This window comes from Gambusia affinis, linkage group LG22 (assembly GCF_019740435.1).
Source record: "Gambusia affinis linkage group LG22, SWU_Gaff_1.0, whole genome shotgun sequence".
In the NCBI taxonomy this organism is placed as follows: domain Eukaryota; kingdom Metazoa; phylum Chordata; class Actinopteri; order Cyprinodontiformes; family Poeciliidae; genus Gambusia; species Gambusia affinis.
In genome coordinates this window covers 21,103,162-21,118,159 of record NC_057889.1, presented here as the reverse complement: position 1 = coordinate 21,118,159, position 14,998 = coordinate 21,103,162, and the positions used below count along the sequence as shown (strand labels likewise).

The 14,998-nt window shown below is 40.2% G+C and overlaps 1 protein-coding gene across 7 annotated transcripts in view; it reads right to left on the bottom strand.

The window, feature by feature from the left end:
- Positions 1 to 14,998, bottom strand: part of enah (ENAH actin regulator) — a 119,951-nt gene that overhangs the window by 15,684 nt on the left and 89,269 nt on the right. For 4 of the 7 annotated variants that reach the window (XM_044105620.1, XM_044105621.1, XM_044105618.1 and 1 more), the window contains exon 5: positions 7,935 to 8,266. In XM_044105620.1, the coding sequence (XP_043961555.1) occupies positions 7,935 to 8,266 (332 nt within the window). Of the gene's footprint in view, positions 1 to 2,418; positions 2,554 to 7,934; positions 8,267 to 14,998 lie in introns of all 7 variants that reach the window. The other 3 variants (XM_044105617.1, XM_044105616.1, XM_044105615.1) reach the window with 1 other exon arrangement.

Below are 14,998 nucleotides of genomic sequence, written 5' to 3'. Positions count from 1 at the left end.
CCTTCAGTACAAATTCATGTTCAAAAAAAGTGCAGGCATAATTGTGTTGAAACTGTAATATTCACAGTTAACATGACATCAATGCACATACTAGAAAATGATGCTATTTGTCATATCAAAGCAAACGAACGGCATGCGTGTTAGTGAGCAGCCTTAAACATGACGTGTTTCCTGTTGCTTTTAGTTATTTATAGAAACAAGAACAAAATGCATGAAAAGTCTCATTAGAATTTTGCGTTTTAATAAAACAGGCCACAAAAGCAGCCAAGATTAAACAGAACATTTGACAGAATGCACATTAACACAGAAACACATACACAACCATTGAGATGCATTATGACTAAAACAATGATTTCACTATAAAAAAGGAAAGATGTTACAAATTATGATAAGAACAAATCATCTGATCAATAAACTTGGATGTAATGTGACCATGTTGAACTGGGATCAATGCAAATCCAGCAGCCCACAGTTTTCTAGCCAATCAGAGCCATCGGTCTCGACAGCAACTGGAACTGGGAAAACATCCTCTGATGTGTGAGAGGACAGAGGATGGAGGTCAGAGGACTGCTGCTGAGTTGGTGTATGGGTTAGCACTAAATCTCTGATTTATTTCATACCTAATTAAAACCAGTTCATTTAATGAGCCAGATTAAGAATGAAGTCAGCATTCTGTCTTTCACAATTAAACCGTGAAGATTAAAACACTGATTTAGCTATGAATTAGAACTCAGATGCTCAGTGAGTGAATGGATAGTTACTGACTGCACACTGACACACAGAAGAACCCAACCAGGGTCAGTGAAATGTCAAAACACAGAAGCAGCTCTGTGGTGGGACACTAATGAGGAATGAAGTGATAAAAAAAAGAGAGTAATTAATAGAGAAAGGTGTTGCTTTCCACAACCTCCAGTCAGTGATCTGCTGGAAAACAAAACATGCAAAGCTCAACAAGACATTTTATACTCAGTCAAGCCTGGTTCTTCAGCAGCAAGCACAGACCAGAAGTTAGGATGGAGCAACAGAGCCTACAGTACAGAGAAGACTTTACAGGTTTTTAAGTTTCACTGTATTAAAGTGATAAACTCTTGTGTGGTGCTTTGCAAAAGTATTTATTATAACAAAGACTTTCCACATTTTATCTCCAGTGTTCTTCTGATTTTATTTTTGAGAGAGTAGAAGGAATATGATGTGTGGTTTTCAACATAAAAATCTGAAAAGTGTGGCATGCATTTATATTTATCAGCCTAAAACAACACAAGGTGTTTCTGCACTTCCAGCAACAAGATGTTTGGGATCTCTGCCGGTTTTGCACATTTAGACACTGATGTTTTGTTTTCTCAATTCCTCTTTGCAGAAAAGCTTAAACTGTCTATAAACATAGATTTTTACATTTCACCACAGATTCTTAATTTGATTTACATCTGGCCTTTGACTGGATCATTTCAACACGTGGACATGCTTTGATCTAAAAAGTTCAATTAAAGCTTTGGTTAGATGTTTAGAGTGTCTGGAAGGTAGACCTCCACCCCATATCAAGTCCAGAGCTGGGCAATATGGCCAAAAAAAGAACACAATATCAATGTTTCATATCAGTTGATATTGATAATTATTCATTAGCTTTTTGTTTTAAATTGAAAACAAAACAATTTTACATTTTTTTGTTTATCTGAAATAAAGAATTTCAGCTATTGATATCTGAAATTCTTGTGACGTGACCTTTCCTGTTTGATCTAGTTTTCACTCCATGTTATTGTTTTTCAGCAGTCATGAGGCATGGTGGCAAAACTTGAAACTGCTGCTGCGCATGCTACTCACTGGGTTGTTGCTAGGTAACCAAAACGTGAGTGAGTAAGTTGATGCCACCAATTCAGCTGACCTTGCTTTCAGAGGTTGAATGGCTAAAGCCTTTGCTCTGCCTACATTCCCCAGAATGCTGTGCAGTTCTGGATCAGAGTTCAGTCGATATTCTATATGTTGAACAATCTATCCAATGTATCTATTGATATTGATCACTTGTCTATCGCAACATATAGTGTTACTGATTTATCGTCTAGCCCTGATTAGATGAGTTTTGGAGGCAGTCGGTTCTACTGGTCTGAGAACAAAAGTGGCTGAATACAAACACATGCCACACACCTTAAGCGTCTCATTCCTAGAATGAATTAGACAACTTGTATGATTTTTAAATCACCTCAAAATTGTTCAATACCTCATCGATCTTCCCAACAAACAGACATTATTGTTGCAATGAAATAAAATGTGGAAAAATCCAACAAATTGTCAAGAACAGGCATGGCTCCTGCTCTTGAAGTAAGACACAGTTCCCTGTTAGTGTGTGAGCCAGAGGCAGCAAGAGACAAAGGGAGGAAGAGAAGAGGAGAGGAGAGAGAGCAGAAACCAGACTGGAAGCCTTACCCTGGGGCTGGGGCTGACAGCAGGGGCCCCACTGAGCCACGTCCGGTTCCAGAGGCCCTGCCAGGCCCAGACCCACGGGGAGGGAGAGGTGCTCAGCAGAGACACAAGTGGCGGCAGCTGCAGCAGCAGGGGGCGCTGTGGAGGGAGAGGGCAGACCAGGAGCCTGGGATGAGGAGGGGGGAGACGAGACGGACGAAGACGATGGGGGGAGAGGGGGAGGGGTCGGAGGAGGGGGCGGAGTGGGACAGGCAATTCCTAAGGGCGTTTGGCTATGGGGGATAGTGACGGGTGAGGGTGCGGGGAACATGGGGGGGCCGTTGGGTGAAGGTGATGGGGGCTTCTGGCTGAGGGGCGACTGGGCCACCAACGGGATGAGCGGCCGTGGCCCCGTAGCCTTCCCTGGGGGACTGCTGATCATGACGGGGGGCGAGGGCGGCAAAGGGGTGAAGTTACACGCCGACCACACCACGGACTTGGACGGGGCGGGAGGGGTGGGGGCAGGCGCCGGGGCAGGAGGAGGGGCTTGAGGGAAGGCCGGCTGCCTCCTGGGAACCGTGGCGTAGTGAGGCAGGACGGGATGGAAGGCGGAGCCTAGCGAGGTGGCGAAGCGGGATGCCGACTGTCTGAGGGGCGGGGTTGGAGGGGCAGCAGCGGCGGAGGAGGCCGAGGGCGCGCCAGGAGCCGGGAATGTGGGCGTGGACGGAGATACGGACGTGGACGAGGTCCGGCCGTACTCCTGAGGCGTGGGGGTGTAGAGTGTGCTTTCAAAGGCTGAACAAACACACACCCCACCGGGGCCAAATGAATATCAGGGACAAGACAAGACAGGAAGGAGGAAGGAAAGAAGGATGGAAGGAAGGAAGCAGCCATCCAGCACACAGGAGGGAAACACAGCAGGGCAGGAGGAAGAGAAGGAAGAAAGGGAGGAAAAAAAGAGAAGGGGGAAATGAAGCAGGAAACCAGCAAAGAGCTAAACTCAAGTCTTCTTCTGCCTTCTGAATCGAGACTTAAAGTCAACAGGATGCTACTACTCTGTTAGTGGACAGGTATTAGTACTGATTACAGAGACACCTTTCAAAGTCCTGCAGGTTAAAAGAAGGTGAAAGGACAAAGGGACAAGTCAGCTAGAGATATAATTTTTAATGCCATCACAACCATCATCTAGTCCCCACAAGGAGAAGACCACCTAACCGTTACCCAATGAAGAAGTACGCTCATACAAACCTCTCCTGCAGGAGGACACAACACACAGCTAAATATGGACATTGCTTCCTATCCAATGATAAACCTTTGACTTTTGGATGAAAGGGAAAGCATCTTCATGAAAAGATAATGATATGAAATATGTTGATAAGGATATTATTTGTCATAATAGCAGTTCTGCTTTAAACATGAACAGGCAGCAATGATTATTTCAGTAATTTATTATGCTATTAATTATTCTGACAATTAATCTGATAAAAAAAAACATTCTGCTGATTCCTAACTTAGTCACTTGCACCTTTTTATGTGATATTAGAAACACAATAAATGATGCAAACAAACAAATCAGTTTTTTGAATATGAAATAAACATTTCACAATAACAGGATTTCCTTTAGTGAACACGTGATCATTTGTAGCAAAGGATGAATCTGCAGCTAAAGAAAATACATCATACATGTGAAAAGCTCAGTCCTTTCTGTTGGACTTAAAATCAAAACAGTGAAAGTTATTAACTGTTGATAATTTTAGTTGGATAAACCGATGGATGGTGAATAAGACTGTCATGAACATGAGTAAGTCTTCATGAATATTTATGACTGTTGTCATAAACTGTCATTGGGTAAATCATGATACTTTTAATATAAAGTTGACATTAACCAAGAAATCATGATCTGATATAAATTTATTATAAAGTATTACTGATTAAACTTTAGCAATAATAACATAAAGCTACATCATTTTTTTAAAGTTTAAAAAGGAGCCTGTCATAAAGGTGTCATGACAGTCTTATTCACAACATGTCAAAGTGTTGCCGCAAAAGGTACTTAAAAAGAAATGTTCATTTCTTTAATTCCAGAATTTAAAACAGGTTAGGTTAAAACTGTACCACTTGAGATGGTAAAACATTGTGTAGAACATAATTACAGACAAAAAAATTTAAGTCGTAAACGCAAGTTAATTAATAATTAATAATTACAGGGTATGTTCTTTCAGCAAATGGTCGTTTTTTTTATTTATTTTGTGATTCATCACAATCCAGTTCATGATTAAATCAAGTTTTGGTATTTTTATGTTGTGGTTAAAATCTGCTGGATAGAATAATAGTGTTGTAACTAGCTATATATATAGATATATAAAGTTAATTATATTGCCATTCTTTTGCTATCTATCAGAATGTTTTATTTTAAGGGTCCTTCCTGTTTTCATAAAGCTATAATAATCTGTTTAGATGCTAAATTGGAACAGCAGGGAAAGGCAGAATGCTAATTTTTCACTCAGTTTATTTTGTTCTAAATCTAACCTGAATCTCTGTGTGTGTGTGTGTGTGTGTGTGTGCGTGTGTGTGTTCTTACAGCTCTTAAACAGCCTCGGTGGTGTTTGGAGGAGCTGCCATATGTGATCTGTGTAATGTAAAGTTGGTAATCCTCAGATCACCGTCTGCTTTACCAAGGCTGGAAAATCTGCAGGTCTGAGTAATTAGATTTAGGTTTCTGTTCAGGGTTCAGTCTGGGGCTGCATGCAAAAACAGCAGTCTGCTGACTTTACTAATATCCAGTGGCTGATAATTGCTGGAGTTAATTACATGTTCTTATGGGTCTGTCTAATTAAACCTCTTCTTTTCTATGAGCAAACACACAGACTTTGTCTAAACACAAACACATGCAGAGTTAGATGCTGCTCACCACAGAGGACTCTGCTGGCTCAGTCACACAGCAGGAAGAGAGAAGTTCAAATCACTAGACGGACAAACTGAAGGACTAATTTCAGCCATATTGAAACATGAAGTCGGCCTTACAAGTCATAACTGTGGGTAGTCGGAGTTGCTCGGAAATCTGACTTCAGAAGATGTTCCAGTTGATTTTTCTGACTGGGAAGACAAAATTTCCCAGTTCTGTGTACAACTGGAATGCAGCATAAGACTGAGCAACACACGATTCCTCCAGCAATGTTTCTTCTTAATCTATAAAGGCACCATTATGATCTCCTCTCTGCTTCAACTCAAATCCTTTTCTGAACATCTTCATCATTCCGCCATTCTTCTACATTTCTCCGTCTCTGCAGATGTGCAGCTCTGCTCCGTCAGTCAGCAGTAATTATTCTGCTCGTACTAGATAAGAACACAGATATGTGTGCTCTCAGCCCCGTGTGAGACGACCAACATGCCGTCCACTGGCCAAGCTTCTCTGTGCCACACCAGCTGGTCCTGTTTACCAGTCTGATGATAATTAGCCACACCACGAAGCCAATAAATACCTTATAAAAACAGCATATTTTGTGTTAATAACTCTAGTGTTATGTGTTTTAGAGGTTGGCGATATGGACTTAGAATGTTATTGTGATATTGTATGGTACTATTGTGGTAAAGATTTGCAATGAAAATAACAAAACTACTTATTTTTTAGGTAACTGTATGGCTGTGACTGCATGCCAGCATTCATGGGGTGTGAAACAAATCTATTTCTTAAGAGAGTTCCCTCTGCAATAGGCTTATTCAAGAGTTATTTTAAAAAGTGTGATGCGTATCATAGTAACTGCATTTAATCTTATTTTGAAATTTACTGATATTTATTGATTGAAATTAACATGAATACCGTTTTACAATAAAGTCAGTTTTGATTTCTTCATTTACTGTTGATGACTGAAATTTATGGTGACAATGATGAATCAAAATTTTTCACAATAAATGATAAACACTCTCCTAGTGTGTTTGTGTTTGTATTTTTTTTTTTTAATCCAAATTGCTTTTTTCTCTATACCCAGGCTAAAATCAGACAGACGCTGCAATTCTCTCAAGTCAAGCTTTTGAGAAAACCGACTCATGACAGTTTTCCCACAATAAAAGTTACTAACAATGTTCAACATTTTTAAACGAGCCTCAAAACACTTACCTAAGAAAAGCTTAAGGGCTGTTTAACCGAACAACGTTAAATAAGAGGGGTGTGTGTGTGTGTGTGTGTGTGTGTGTGTGTGTGTGCGTGCGTGGGCGTGTGTGTGTGTGTGTGTGACCGGCTGCAGCAGAGGAATGGCTGCTAACAGTGGAAAGCACACCAATTGTTGTTCTGGAAGAGCAAAACTCAAATCTCTATGAAGCAGAAAATGTCAACTGCCATCACGCCGTCTCCGGGGCCAACAGAACACGTCTGATTGCATTTGCCCACTCATGTGATGTGCATGTTATTCTGCATGAGATGTGAGCTAACACCCCCTCCTCCCCACCTCGTCCTCCAGCTTCTACATGCATGTGTGCACATGGCACATCCCTCCTTGAGGGTCTCAGCAAAGATTCCTCATGTATTTTTAGTCTCTGAGTAACTCCAACGAACTGTGTGTGTGTGTGTGTGTGTGTGTGCTATCAAGCTGAGCATGCCACTGAAGCGTTTCATTCCACGCAGCCTTCCCCACTGACCCAGTCCTGGAATCAGATTGTAACCCGCCCCCCCCACCCCTCCCAACACACTCCTCCATTTATTGTGTGATCCCACCAGCACCTCCATGTCCTCATTGTTCAAACTCAAAATGGTCAGAAATTAAACTGAGCGGAGAGTTGAACCTTGAAAAGCTGATATGGCAATGAAGTCTTGAAATATTACATTTTATTCCTGGTTGGATTTTGAATAGAGAAATGATCCTATAGTTTTGAAGACAACCTTAGCCTGGGTCAGTTAGATGGATGATTCACAGAAACCTTTCATCGATGAAAAAAAGAAAAGGAATAAATGTTCCCTCTCAGCCCCTCCAGACTAGCGGCAGCAGCAATTAGCAAACACCTGGTGGAACTGCAAACTGGCTGAGAATTAATTCTTATTTCAAAGCTCCTATAAACTGTAGTAAACAAGATCAAGGAGGAGCAATGCTGTGATGACATGTTGAAAGTGGCGATTTGGAAATAGCTGGAGCTTCTTAAAGAGACAGAGGTCAATTTCAAGGAGTTAAATTGTGAAGTCACATTTTTAAAGTCATGTTTGGAATATGGAGCATTTTTATAATAACTTAAGGTAACAGTTACTTGACTCAGGTATAAAATGGCCCTCTGTTTCACCCATTTACGTGATAGAAAACATGGATTTCTTGTTATGTGGTATTTATTCAATGTAATGAGCTGAACTACATAGTATGTACACTAATAGGTCAACACAACAAGAGGATCCTGATAAACAAGACGACTTACAGTTGTGCGTGGTAAATTACTTGTTAGTTAGTAATAAGGCATTATCAACAATCAAAATGTATTTCTTTTAATGTTCGGCTTCACACTTCCTCCTGAGTGGACAGGCGTGTGTGTGTGTGTGTGTGTGTGTGGTCAACACTCACCGGCGTTGGAGATGCGTCTCCCTCTCTCCCAGTCCTGCTGCTCTCTGTCCAACTGCTCCTGCTGCTCCTTCTCCAGTCGCTCTCGCTCTGCCTTTTCTCTCTCCATCACCTCACGCTCTGTGCGCTCCTGCTGCTCCTGGCGCTCTCGCTCCATCCGCTCCCTCTCCGCTTGCGCCTCCTTCTCCTGGCGCTCACGTTCCTGCCGCTCCAGCGTCTCCCGCTCCAGGCGCTCCTTTTCCTGACGCTCCTGCTCCTGGCGCTCTCGTTCCTGGCGCTCCTTTTCCTGACGTTCTCGCTCCATCTCCTTCTGTCGCTGCAGCTCCTGGAGCTGCCTGGAGGAACAGAGAACAGCGTTTTAAGTTTTTACCAAATATCACCAATTTTGCGGAAAAATCATAGCTAAGGATGAAAAGACTGTCAGAAATAGGAAGTAAATTAGGTGAATCAGCTTTTGCTACTATTTAAAAATAGTTACCTTCCTAAAATAACGCCCTAAGCCAAAAGTTATTCTAGCAAAAAAAATCTCCACCTCATTAAGGCCAAAAGAAGATTCAGGCAAAAACAAAAAAATTAAATAAAAATCACTCATTATTTTAGGAAGGTAATGAAATATAATTAAAGTCCTATATAATCATTTCACTTAGGTTGAGTTGCCATGTTATGAAATCACAAGAGCCAGCTTTAATCTGCAAGCATCTTCTTCAGGAAAGAAAAAAGGTCAGCTTTAGATCGATTGAGTTCTGCAGGTTTTCCCCGGTTGTTGAACTAAGTTTGGCCACTAGGTGTCAGCAGAGGGCAGCAGGAGAAGAGCCTGAGAGACAGTCTGTGGGTATAACATACTGACATGTTCTCTGCACACGTGTAAGAAAAATAAAATTCAAGTGACTTTATAAAAAATGTCAAAAAGAAAGCACTCTGTACTAGCTTCAATAGCACACAGGTGTACATACTGAGTATGAAAAGATTAAAAACAGTGTGTTCAGGAGCTTTTGGTACAAACGAACTTCAACTCAAACTCGTCATCCTCTGCAACACTGTCTACTGCAGGTCACTTCCAGCTTCAAGGAGCCCATGGGAGTGTGAGGACCATGTCGGGTCCAGAAACACACACTGTTCAGAAGATGACCCAGAAGACACTGAACTTCCTGCTACAACTCAAGAAGTCCAACCTTGCTGTTGGTTATCTTCTTGGCGGCCATCATCCTGAGTTCATCCATCACTACGGTGCTTGGATAAGGACCAAACAATTAGATCTGTTCCTTCCAGGATTTGAAAAGTTTATGTCACACAAAGGATAGCTAAAGTCTCTGCAGACCCAGAAAGTCTAGACACAAACTGTCTAGACTTTTACCTTCACGTCGGGAGCACAGAGGGCTATTTGTTTAAACCAGCTGCCACACAAACACTTAATTTGTAAAATAGTTACCTTCCTAAAATAACTCTAAGCCAAAAAGTTATTCTAAAAAAAAATCTCCACCCTCATTAAGGCCAAAAGAAGATTCAGGCAAAAACAATTTTGGAATTGTGCTGTTTTCATTATGTAAGAAGCGCAAATAATATATGAATAAGATTGTCATTAAAAAAATATGCCGGACCATCATCTCTCTATGGAAGATGACAGGAAGTAATATACTACTTCCTGTCATCTTCTTCGCCAGTGGTTACATCCAGCTGGTGATCATGAGGTGTGATGTGAAAACATGTTGCCACTGAAGTTTTGAGAAATATGCCAATTTGCGCTAATATATGGTCAATGGAAGTGCAGCAATTGTCACTACCCTGTGAGAATGTGCAAAGGTCAAAATCCTTGTTTGTGTGAACAACCTTGGTCAATAAAAATGATTCTTAAAAAAAAAAAAAAGATACAGATGCATTCTGTGGGAAGTTGTAATCTGTCAAGTTCACACACACAAACGCATATCCTTCATTGAGTTGGAATTTTGCCCTGTAAACTTCACACTGATTACTCATAAATCACACAAGTAAGCAGAGAGAAGGTGGGAAATGGATCTGAGTGCCAACTCACACACAGACACCAAATCAGGTGGCCCACCATGCTGACTCACAGCTGACAGTCAATCATCAGCACAACTGTTGCTTAATGCAAACACTCCCTCTTACCGCATACATCTTCATGCACACACACACACACACACACACACACACACACACACGCACACGTTTCCACATGTATATTCCCTCACAGGGATGATGTCATATTTGTCACCAGGTTCCTGAGAAATGCTTTGTTGGCTTTGTTTCCAATTAAAGGTTATTGGTGCTGCCTCAACACAAACTGCACCAACATGACCCTGTACTTTGGTAAAGCTGATGATCTGAAATTGAAAAAAAGAAGAAGAAAAAAAAAAGTCACTGCTTTATTTTTTTCCCCTGCAGGAGATTCCCACACACCTGGGAGTCTGACTATGACTTGTATCCCAGTCGGCTACATTTCACACAAATCCAGGAGGGAAGACAACTGGAAACACGTCCTCATCCCCTACCTGACCCCGCTGCTTTCAGTCTTTGATGCATCTGTCAGCTGAAGTGGAATTCATTGATGAAATGAAAACAGATGCTTTTCTAAAAACCTGTTCCTTCCTTTTACAAGATCACTCGGAATGTTCTAATTATTCACCCTGATCTTTTCATCACAAGTATTCTTTCTATTGGTATATTCTTAGAGATTTAGAAGTCACTGTACACAGCTGGGACTTTCTGTCTTCAAACTCACTGACAAACCATGTGAATTGTAATAAAAGCTGATGAATATTTGCCCTAACTGATTTTTTTTCTGTGTGTAAATGTGGACCAAAAAAGGGCTTACAACAAGAATTGGCCAATTTTAGCTTGATTGGCCCTGACTGGTGACTCAGGGGTCTGCCAAAGGACTGCAGATGAAAATTAGCCCTTGTGGGCCAATCTGGTATATTGACATGGTTGTCTTAATGTACTCATGTTGATTAATATGCTCTGTCCCTTATAAAATATATTCAAATAATAGTAATAAAAAAAAAACTAAAGCAAAACTCTACTGTACTCTCAAAGACGGATGTCAACAAATTGCACTTAGCATGGTGCCGTGAATTAACCGGCACATTTTTGCACACATTTATGCCAGGATTTAGAATTAGCATCGAATATAGCAATAGCTTGGGTGTGTTAATGGTTTATAAAAGCCAGTTTGTCTTTGCTTTGTGAGAGCAGCAACGTCTGGCTGAAGGCAGCAGTTTGAACTGATGATGTGATGGCTGAGTGAGGGGTGTCCTTTGGAATGTTTTATGTCTTCTAGAGGCAGCGGGAGTCAAAAAGGTCTCCCGGGACAGAGGTAGTTTGTTTATTAATCCACGCGCAGGCGTGGTGATTCTGTTCAGGGCTTTCTCAGATCAGAATGAGGTTAGGTCAGTATGAGTAAGTACGCTGTTTAAAAAGCAAAGCAGTGGCAGGAGAGCTCTCAGGAAGTGTAGTTGTTGTTGTGTGTTCTTAAACTGTGTGTTTTTTAGTGATTAGGTAGAGTGATCTGAGATGTGTGTTCCCAGAAACTTGAACGTTGAAGCTTTGTCCATTTATGTCCAAGGACAGATGATTGGATGGAGTGGTGTCTTCCAAAAAAACAAACAACAACAACAAAAAAAAAATCAATAATTATTTATTTTCTCTTCTTGGTATTCAGTGTTCTTCTGCCTCTCTTTTTTTCTTCAGTGGTATAACGTGTTCAATTTGTTTAACTTGTGCGTTTTCCATAACGTAGAATTTTTCTGTTGCAAACCACATCTTACTTTGCATCTAAACCAAAAACGTATATTAAATTCTATCCAAACCAAGTTTTATTTACTCCTTACTAACAACAAGAGTGAAAGCAAAGATGGAGGAAAACGTGCAGGATGCAGAAAGACATCTAACCCAGAACTTTAGTTCAAAGATATTACGCAAAAACACTTGAGCCCAAAATTCATTTACACAACTGGCAGATTTACATTTTAAATTTCCAAGAAGTTGGTGTCTATTTGAAAATTAGATTGGTATCTCTTAATAGATATAATATTATAAACGGATTACCAATAAAAAAAATTTGCATTTTATTCAAAAATACCATGCTGAAATTTCTTTATTGTTTCTCAATAATAAAATAAGAAAAACTTCATTGGCATTGCAGAAATGAAACCATTTGTGGCAAGCAGCTTCTGGATATATTCACTGGTATTTGCATGATTTGTCCTTGGTGATGACCTCATAGTAATGAAAGATCGTATCACCGTCACCCTACTCTTTAGCTCTCTCAATATATAATCAAATTCGAATCAGGACTCTGATTGGCCCGATTCAAAAGACAGATATTAAAGCAGAAGAAGAGGAATAAGTAATTATGCTTTTAATTGTATGCATTACTCTGGTACAATACCTCATAAATGTAGTAGCAGCATAATCTTTAATATTCTTTATTGTTTATTGTAAGACTTCCACCTTTTGTAACTGACACAGCGAACATGTTTTGCAGTGAAATCTAGTTCAACTTCCAAGATCCAGTGGAGGCTAAACATTTCATCTGTGCAGCTCTCTAATTGCTTTATTTGCTGGAGTTATGATGGATTAAGGCTGCATAGCTTTCAGTTTCTTTGATGGTGAAGACTGTCTATGTTTGCGGGACACACCTTGTAATTCTTGTAATTCCTTTTCCCACTGAGCGTTTCATGGGATTCACCCGATGAGAGACAATGCTGATGGATGAAAAGCCAAGGATCAGGGAGGTAAAGGAAAACATCGGTACAAACCTTGACTCTCAACTACTGCCTTGAGTACACACACACACACACACACACACACACACACACGCACACACACGCCCACACACACTGAACTGTCCCAGTTCTCACGGTACTGAGGAGATCCATTGATGTAATTACAGAAACACTGAGCTAACCTGGATTCCTAGCTGTGTCACATCTCTGAGGGGCTCACCGTCTCCTCTGGGAGGGAGTGGGTTTCTCATGCACAATAATTTATCCTCTCTGGTAGCAAATTAGTCCCTGTGGGATTCTGAGCACTGAAACAGCAGCAGAGCATCTTCACTGTTAAATTTAGATCACAATGTGACGGCAGAGAATTAGTCTAATCAGCAAGATCAGTAGGGGTTCCACCTTTTTTTTTTTTATTCCCCTCTATTTTCTGTTTAAGTATAGTTACCATCTGGCGAGCACTGCACAGCTAACTGCAAAATGACTGCTTTGGATTGTTTCCCCAAAGTGGAGTTTAATAATTCACTCAAAATGACTGGTTTGTGGTAAACTGCAGTGCAGAACACACTTGAGTATAAATGAAGCCTTTAGACACAACATGTCTGCACAGAAAGCACAGAATCTAACATATGGAAGAAAACTGCTGGTGATGCAACCGCCAAGCAACATGCACATATTAATATATTCAGTTGGCTGATAACCAGCTGAAACATCTGGTTCATGTCATGAATATAAAGAGCAACAGTCAATGACAATTAGTGCTGCACCGACTGATGCGTTCTGGCCAATCAGTGATCTTTAAAAAGCCTGACCCGCTGATTCCAATTCTGTCCAATAGATTTTTGGTGTCTGAAAGGTTGCCAAGTTGGTAACAGTGTGGTGACCAGATGTGACTTGAAAGTGACCACAGCAAATTATAGCAATGTCATCGCACCTAAAAAAACTAAGAAATAAAAGATCAGAGGAATTACATAAAAAATTGGAAGATCTAGAACAAAAACATAAACAAAATTGTACACCAGATATACTGGAAGATTTAAAGAGAATTAGAAATGAAATAAATGATATGGCAACACAGGAAACTATGAAAAACCTTATGTTTCTTAAACAAAGACACTATGAAGGCGGATCAAAATCTATGAGGGTCCTAGCATGGAAACTAAAAAAGAAAACAGCAGAGAATACAATCCATAGAATCAGAAACCCCAAATCAAAATTATTACAGAACAAATTAAATGACATTCAGGAAGCATTTGAAATATTTTACAAGACCTTATATTCAAAAATCTCTGGAGGAACTATAGAAGAAATTGATGAATATTTGAATTCACTAGAGCTGCCTATTATGAACGAGGAACAGAATGAAATAATGACATCAGACATTACAGAAAAAGAATTACGAAACACAATAAGTAGATTAAGACCATGTAAATCACCTGGGTCGGATGGATACACGGCAGAATTTTATAAGGAATTTCAGAAAGAGTTGATTCCAATCCTCCTACCTTCACTAAATTGGATTCTGAAAAAAGCTCAAACACCTCCGAGCTGGAAGGAGGCAATTATCTCAGTAATACATAAAGAGGGCAAAGACAAACTGGATTGTGGCTCATACCGACCGATATCTGTTTTAAATATTGATTACCGACTTTTTACTTGTATAATGGCCAGACGATTAGAAGAATTTCTCCCTTCCGTAATACATAACGATCAAACTGGTTTCATACGACAACGCCAAACACAGGACAATATAAGAAGGACGCTACATGTTATAGATCACATACAAAAAAATAAACTGGAAGCTATTATTCTCAGCATAGATGCGGAAAAAGCATTCGATTCAGTGGATTGGAATTTTCTCTTCAGGGTTTTACATAGATTTGGACTACATAGTACAATAATAAAAACAATACAAGCATTATACAATAACCCCACAGCGAGGATTAAAGTTAATGGATATTTATCAGACAGAATTAACTTAGAAAGAGGGTCAAGACAAGGGTGTGCGTGGTCACCATTACTTTTTGCATTATATTTAGAGCCATTAGCCCAATCGATAAGACAAAATAAGGACATCAAAGGAATAATTATCAAAGGGATAGAACATAAATTGGCTTGTTATGCAGATGATATATTGATTTATATGGAACAACCCACCCACTCCCTCCCAGCCTTGCTGCAATTATTCGAACAATTTGGTCGACTATCAGGATACAAAATTAATATTAACAAAACTCAGTTACTGTCTTATAATTATACTCCAACTCAGGAAATCCAGAACAAGTACCCTTTAACCTGGCACACTGACCACTTCAAATATCTAGGCAT